This window comes from Chanos chanos, chromosome 9, assembly GCF_902362185.1.
Source record: "Chanos chanos chromosome 9, fChaCha1.1, whole genome shotgun sequence".
In the NCBI taxonomy this organism is placed as follows: domain Eukaryota; kingdom Metazoa; phylum Chordata; class Actinopteri; order Gonorynchiformes; family Chanidae; genus Chanos; species Chanos chanos.
The window spans coordinates 35,366,317-35,374,854 of NC_044503.1; the positions used below are offsets into that span (position 1 = coordinate 35,366,317).

Consider the following 8,538-nt stretch of genomic DNA (forward strand, 5'->3'; position numbering starts at 1 on the left):
GGTTTTACCCTCAGTACATTGACAGCTGTGTGTTGCTAGAGTCTGCCTACTGGCCATTGACAGTTACATTGTTAGAGCAACTGCACACACTGATTATTGACACCAGTCTATGTTTTGAATTCACTTTTAGGCAGACGTGTAAAGAGCTCTAAATTCTTTTACTCAAGTAAAAGCACTGTTACTATGATGAAATTGTACTACGAAAAAGTAAAATTACTTGTGTAATATCCACTCAAATAAAAGCAAAAAGTAACTAATTTAAGTGAAAGAAAAATTACGTTTTTTAAAAAATACTCAAAAAAGTATAAGTACAAAAAACAGTAACAGTAATGAGAGTAATTGTAATTTGTTACCTCCATCCCTACTTTTAGGTCATATTTAACATCAGAGGCATCATGAATAACCACCCAAACCTCATGAAGTCGCCTCTATGTCTAATTGAGAATGTTCACGGAGAGCTCCGCACTGGTGAACAGGCCTTGGAATATCTGAGGGGAATCTCAGAGCCAGTGGTTGTGGTGGCAGTAGTAGGGTTGTACCGCACAGGGAAATCCTACCTCATGAACCGCCTGGCCGGGAAGCAAACAGGTGAGATTTGGGGTTGAGGACGAATATGATGACTCTAAGAGATCAACAAAAAAACACGAGATGGACATGTATGAGAAAATTTAAAATGAATTTTCTAAAAGCCTCAACATAATGTTTTTTGATGAGTAAACTTAAAGTGTATAGTTGTTTTTAAATTTTAAAAGACCAAACTGCTAAAATGGCTTTGGGAAGCTTACAATTCAGTTTGTCTGGATCACTTTGAAAACTGCCTTCATATTCAGCATCAACACTGAACATGATAGGGTTGGAGAAAAGGATGCTACAAGCTCATCATTGGAACCGTTAAATTATACCCATCAGAAGTCTAAATGGGTGTTTGGAATTTGTTTTAATAGTGAATAAGAGGTTTATATTGTAATAGCCTTTCCTAATTTAGCCTTTAACTATTGTGCAATTTTACAGGTTTTGCCCTGGGCAGCACCATAGAGTCTAAGACAAAGGGCATCTGGATGTGGTGTGTACCTCATCCAATTAAAACTGGACACACTCTAGTGCTGCTGGACACTGAGGGACTGGGAGATGTGGACAAGGTGAGAATAGTAGGTTTGCTGTACCTACAACATGTAAAGAGTTCTGCCTGACAACACTATCACTAAGTTCACCAGAACTAAGTTTAGCACAACAGGGTCACCACAGAAACACTGAGTTACAGAAAAGCACTTTAAAACAAAAGTAAACAACATCTTGTAATGTCACACATTGAAATGGTTAATGTGATTAATCTATGTGCATGTGATTTAGGGAGATTCGAAGAACGATGCCTGGATCTTCTGTCTGGCTGTTCTGTTGAGCAGCACTCTGGTGTATAACAGCCGAGGGACCATCGATAACCGAGCACTGGAGAAACTCCAGTATCCTTTTGTCTCTCTCATTCCTCTCTCATACCTCTCTTCAGAATGGTGTGCATTGGCCTGTGCGTTCAATGTGTCTCAGTATACCACAAAATGCTGCATCTGTGACTCTGGGACTGTGCGTGTGTGTGTGTGTGTGAGTATGTGCGTGTGTGTGTGTGTGTGTGTGTGTGTGTGTGTGTTTGTATTGACAGAAGTGCCTGGTGTGCCTGGCCTTGCATAATCTGACTGGCATAATCTGACAAAAGTGCCTGGTGGGGACCAAGATGCTGGTTTCCACAAGGAGAACATTTTTCTAAACTATATTGTTGCTATATCATTACTGCTAAAACAAGATGTGTCAAAACATTTCTTTGGTTAAGGTTCAGGTTAGGGTTAGGGATAGGTTACTATTATTTAGTTACAGCAAAATGAGAGTCAGTGGGAAGTCCCCACTAGGATATGAGTACAAACCTTTCTGATGGGGATTATGGCATCTCATTCTTGTCATAGCAAGCTTTATGAACACACACACACACACACACACAAATGTGTGCGCGCACACTCACACACACACACACAGTCATTTTTCCTCAGCTTGCTGTAGCTATGTCACGGAGCTGTCACAGCAGATCAAAGTGAAATCAGCAGGCCCTTCATCAGCAGGAGATGAGGAAGATGGGCAGGATTCTCAGTTTGTGAAGTTCTTCCCTAACTTCGTCTGGGCTGTCCGAGATTTTACCCTGGATCGGAAAATTGACGGCAGAGATGTCACAGAAGATGAGTATCTGGAATTTGCCCTAAAGCTCAAAAAAGGTGAGATTTAAGTGACAAAGCCCCCCAGATGGCAGTAGCAGTGCATAGGGATTTCAAGTTCAAGTTTAACTTTACTGTCATATGTATTTGATACAATGAAATATTTGTGCTGACTCTCTCTCCTGTAACATAAACGTTACACCAAACATGTCAGTAAAAACCTGAGATAGCTGAGTATAGCATGTCTTGAGGACATGGGAATGGATGCCGTCTGGGCCAGCAGTTTTACCAGTCTTAACCTTGTTAAAAAATTGATATAGGAAGCCAAATAAACCAAATCTGCAATCCCTGTGGTAAACCATGGATTGCTAGTACATGCAGCTGTCCTCTCAAACAGCATGCATGGTCAACATAGCCTCTTGAGTGTTGTTCTAACAGTTAACAATCTTAGCATTGTGTTGGGTAGAAAAAGTTCTTACTTTACTGCTTTTATGCACAATGGCAATATCTAGTGTCAGCCTCCCATTCTCTTTAATATAAAGTTGTTGCTCAAATGGTACCTCAGCAAAATGGTTTTGCAAAAACAAAAAAAACAAAAAAAAAATTCCAAGTCATCATTGATGTCTTACTACTACAATGATCTCTGACCAACTACTAATTCTCTGGTTGAAATTCGGTTTATTAGCTGCCCATGTCAGATGGTCGTGATTTGCATTTCTGATCTGATTGGTGTGAAGACAAGTTATTTAAAGCCCAATATCACTGTTTACAGTCTCAGAGGGGTTTACATGCCCACGGGTTTACAGCAAACAAGGCATACAAAGCAGGATGGCACCCCCTGACTTAATCCTCATAGCGGGTGAGGAAAAAACTGTCCAAAAAGGGTGGTAATAGGGTGTAACAGGGAAAAAATGGAAGAAATCTTGAGAAGGACCACAGAGAGAAGAGACCCCTTCATGGCATGACCGGTGTACAATAGGTGCCGACCCAGTGGGCAAATTGCAAACAACACAGAGATAATGTAAATGAAAACACACTAGTAAACAGTATAAAGATAGCAGAAGCAGCAGGGGGGCTCAACCAAGGTAGGTGACATATCCACAGCAGTGCAGGAAGATGACCAGCCAAGAAGCCGCCGCTTCAGCTACCAGGACGAGCAGGATGACGATGATGAGAAAGAATGATGGGGCATGAAAAGGAGGTGGTTGTGATGGGGATGGGGGCGGGGGGCAGAGAGGAAAGCAGCCACATTCATACAGGGCACTCATGCTTGAACATATGAGACACTCACAGGCAGAAGATGAAGGAGGATAAGGAGAGCATTAGTGGGGTACCAGAACTTAATGACATAAGTAAATAAATAAAATAAATTCTTAAATTTAATAAGACAGTGCCAGGTTGGATTCCCTTGCCCACCCACAGACAATTTATTGTATGTTTTTATGGAAGCCAAACATTTGTAGCTTCCTCTACAAACTCACTTGACATTTTTCTTCTCTTTCACAGTCCAGTCAGAGCAGCACAACACTCAGTTGTGATTGGTTAATGTTTCTAAATAAATAAATAAAAATGTGAGAAGAGGCCAAGTGGGCATGAACCATGTCTGGCTTCCAATCAGTAGCATGCAATGTACATGCAAGCCTACTGTAAAGCGAAAAACATACAACAATATGACATTAAAAGTCTTTCCTGTCACCATAGTCACCAAAGTAGGCTAGACAATCAAAACTGGAGTATAATCATGTGAAAAGTTTCATTAAAATATATTTCACGTGTTGTTATTATTATCATCGAGATTTTCACATCTCAAGTCATTTAATTCTTAGGAGGCCTGGCTTCCCCTGTTGAACAATAGTGTAGTGATGCAAGTGGGTTCATAAAAGAGCAGACAATAGCCTTGTTTTAAATAAAACAGTATGCCCAACATTTAACAGTCTGTGTAATACTTCTTCTGAGTCATTAAAAGTATGCAAGGTGTGAATAAAGTTGCTGTGTCCTGATAATGGATCATAATTTCATATTTGACCTGAGGCAGCGCTTTAACTGGACATCTGAACAGCCACAACAACAGATGTAGGTTGATGTTGCTACTTATTAATGTATAACAAATTCATTAGTTGGAGAAATGCCTAACGGTATACAAAAGACAGTGCAATGATGCAATAAAGCATTTTATAGTTTTGTAGGCAAGCATAGTGAAAATGAAAAAAAAAAAGTGAAAAAGATTATGGAATATACTGGACTGTGATCAGATGTGACTGATTGTAGGTCACATAAAAACGGAGAAAAATGCAAAATTATCATTGTCTCTCTTTGAAAACCACTGCATTTTTTGACCGAAAGCTAGAGTACATTTTGGTTAATGTACTCTCTCTCTCCACAGTCTGAAGACTATATCCTCTGTTTTTCAGGTTTGGGAAAGAACGTGATCAACTACAACCTGCCAAGGCAGTGTATTCGCAACTACTTCCCATCTCGGAAGTGCTTTACCTTCCCATTCCCAACCACTCGGGAGAACATGAGCAATCTGGAGCGTATGGATGTGAATGACCTTTGCCCTGATTTTCGGGAGACTGCCGATCGTTTCTGCGAATACGTCTTCACAGAGAGCCGAGTGAAAACTGCGAAGGGAGGACACGTTGTCAGCGGAAGACGTGAGTCCACTGTTTGAGTGAGATGGTGGTTTAATTGACTCTCTGTAGTAGTGATATAGTGAAAGCAGAAATTATCTTTTATGATGAATCTCTCATGATCTTTTTGTCCGAGGAGTTGGACAAAAAAAAAAAAAAGAAAAAAAAAAGGAAAACCTGTGCTCCTTTGATTTAATGCACAGATGACATTGGGTTGTTCGGAAATAGCGGCATACTATTTAGATGGAGGCGATGCAAATGTATAGTTACTTCACTGGGACTGAACAAGATAGTTGACTGCTGAGCACTTACTTGCTCCTCATGTTTTGCTGAGAGCCAGAATAAATTCTGCAACAATGCAGGAATTCCAACTATCTTGGCTCCACATTTAGCTCATATTGTTTAAGCTTTTTTCTCCTTAAAAGGTAGTCTTCATCTCTCAAACTTGGCTGTGGTAATGTTCATTTGTATAATTCTACTTGTATAATTCTATAATTTTACATTCTACTGTGACTGAAATAACTTCATGAGCAGCACAGGGCCAATCTATGAACAAAGGCTATGAATGGTACAGGATATATTAGAGGGACTATAGAAATGCATTCTAGTGACTGCATCTTATCAAGCTGTACAAGGACTACTGGAAATCCTACTTACTTTGTGTATAATCAAATGAAATCCTCTCTAACAAAGACCTTGGCTGATGCAAAAACTCCATATACTTGGCTTTTTTCACAGTTCTTGTAACTGTTCTGTGAATTTATTGCCTCGCTTTCTTTTCTGGTAGTGCTGAGTCATTTGGTGTGCACCTATGTGGACATGATTGCCCGCGGTGACGTGCCCTGTCTGGAGAACGCAGTGGTTGCCATGGCACAGATTGAGAACCGGACTGCAGTACAGGAGGCGTTTCGTTTGTATGAGTCTGGGATGGAACAAGTGAAGAACACCTTGCCCCTGGAGCTGAATGAGATCCTCTCTCAACACCAGAAGATCAACACCATGGCCACAGAGGTGTTCATGAGACGCTCCTTTAAGGATGAGAATGGGTCATATTTGAAAGAACTGGCTGTGAGTTTGAAGATTTACCTTTTTAAATGCAGTTATTACTGAGGGGTTCACATTCATAACACACTGGTTTATTTGCATTTTTTTGACAAGATGTGAAGCCATATAAAAGATGTAGCTATGCATTTTTGTGAAATATCAAAATATCACATCCATGGTGACTAGTCAGTGTCATAGCTCCAAGAATTACCCCATCCCTGCATCCAGGTACATATATAGTAATAACTAGAAATGCTGCCAAAAACACTGCGCAAAATCTACTTGATGCATGGTGTATTTTTCACTCTTTCAGGAGACCACTGATAAATTCTATGCTGGACTCCTGCTCCAGAATGAGGAGGCCTCAGAGAGAAAATGCCGTAAGCTCCTCATGGACTTCTATGCACCAGTGGCTCAGAAGCTCCAGGAGGGACGCTATGCCCAGCCTGGTGGATATGACGTGTACTGCAGAGACCGTGATAACATACTGGCCCAATATCGTAAGCAGGCCAACAAAGGAGTCAGGGTAGGTGCACTGTGAGTACAGAGAAAGTAGGCCTAGAGGACTATCAGGTAAATTCTATTCTATCTGTATGTTCATATTACATGTTAAGTCTTTGTATGCAGCACTTGACTAAAAATACATATAGAAAAAGGTAAGCCTGTAGTGATAGAGCATGATGTACATGAAGTACAGAGAAGAGTAGAGGTGAACATGAAGAATACATAGAAAAAAATGATATATATTGAACATACAGAAATGAGCACAGTAATGTATCAGTAAAGAGTAAAGTAAATAAGAATACTGTTTTATCAGAGCTAGCAGTACAACAGTAGTCCTATCCACTGTTGTATGTTGTATGTATATAAAAAAAAAAGAACATTTGATTGTGACTGGTTCGGTACATAAAGAGGAAACAAATGACAGAACTGTGTTGCGTTGTGTTGATTGTGCATCCTCCTCTCTGCAGGCAGAGGACGTGTTGGAGGAGTTTATGAAGGAGAAGAGTGCAGAGTCCAACTCCATCCTGCAGGCCGATCAGAAACTGACTGAAAACGAGAAGAGGATGCAAGGTAAGATGGCTGTTACCTCGCAGATTGTTGATTCGCAAAGTGTCTCATTTTCTATGTTGCTAATGTTCTTTTAAATCCTGCTTGTGTCAGAAACTGACTCAATCGTTGGAGGATGCCATTTGATTGCTACTTGACCTCGTTGAATGATATCTCTTTAAAGTCTTTCAGACCTGTACACAGGTAACCAGAGATCATTTCTCATTTCTGGATGGATAATCCCTGCTCCATTCTAATCCTCCTGTTCTGTCTCTGTGTTTTGTCCTCTGCGCTCCTTTAACTCACCTCCTCTTTTCTGGGATATGGGGAAACACACAGAGGACAGGGAAAGAACTGACTTGATGGAGCAGAGGATAAAAGCAGAGCAGGAAAGGCAAGAGGAGATGAAGAAAACATTAGAGGAGGACCGTCGCAGCCAGAGGGAGAGGCTGAAGCAGCTGGAGGAGAAGATGGAGGAGGAGAGGCGTCAGCAGCAGAAAGAAATGCAGTTGGCCATGGAGAGCAAGCTGAAAGAGCAGAGAGATCTATTAGAGAAGGGTTTCAAGGAGGAGGCTGATCTGCTGAATGAGGAGATCCAGCAGATAAGGATAGAACAAGCTGAGAGTTCTGGAAACATCTTCCAAGATATATTATTGCCTGCCTTAAAGACAGCTTTTGGGGGGTTCTTCAACTTAATTCGGCGTTAGATTATGGAAAACTGTTAAATGATCTACCACAGATAATCTTAATACTACAGACCAATACCACAGACCTCCCTTAGCAACATTCAGAAAGTTAAGTCAGCAAAGTGTTTTTTTTTTTTTTTTCCACTAAGTGTTCTTATTGTGTTTAGAAGTTTTTTGTTGTTGTTGTTGTTTTCGAAATTTGGTGAAACCAGGTCATTCTTAGTAAGCCTAACCAACTTAAAAATGAAATTAGTCATATTTACTTGCATCCATTTTTAACAACATTAATTTGTTTAGCCGCGTTAGGGTAGTAGCCTAGGCAATTACATGACAGACATGATGTTAGGAAATCCATCCACAACTGACAATTGTTGCACGTTTATTTCATCACAATGAAATTTGGGGAAGAAAACTTGCACATTGAAATATAACAATTGAGCAAACACATATTTCTGTTGTATGAAAGAACTTCCAAAAAAATGAATAACCCTTTTCTGCTGTCGCCATCCTTCCTCTTGCTCACTAAGGGTTCATTAGCTGTAGACTGAGCGAGCGCGAGATCTAGCATCACAAGATTAATAAGTGTTTGACATTAATGTAGAAACGGGAGAAGTGATGCAACTACTTGAGAACTTGAATACTCGAGTACTCTGTGCAACCCCTGATATGTAATTGACAATGTACAGTGATCCGATCATTATCGTGAACCCGTCAGTGTGATGCACGACCCCGACGCGTGCTTATTACATGGCTGCTTACTAAAGAAATCAGTAGTTTGACAAAATGTTGATTAAGAAGCTAATTTGTTGATTTAAAACTAATTTTATTATTTCCGCTAAAAAAAGAAAAAAGAAAAAAAAAAGTTGTTCCATAGTAATGGCCTATAATACATAGTAGCAGTCTGCTATACAGAAATTACAGACCATAGAATGC

The 8,538-nt window shown here is 40.2% G+C and overlaps 1 protein-coding gene across 1 annotated transcript; it reads left to right on the forward strand.

The window, feature by feature from the left end:
- Positions 1-395: 395 nt before the first annotated feature.
- Positions 396-7,626, forward strand: LOC115821698 (guanylate-binding protein 1-like). The gene is made up of 9 exons (XM_030785502.1): positions 396-588; positions 1,012-1,139; positions 1,351-1,460; positions 2,047-2,255; positions 4,607-4,849; positions 5,613-5,893; positions 6,183-6,395; positions 6,841-6,943; positions 7,259-7,626. The coding sequence occupies exons 1-9, from the start codon at positions 396-398 to the stop codon at positions 7,624-7,626; spliced, it is 1,848 nt and encodes a 615-aa protein (XP_030641362.1).
- The last annotated feature ends 912 nt before the right edge of the window (positions 7,627-8,538 follow it).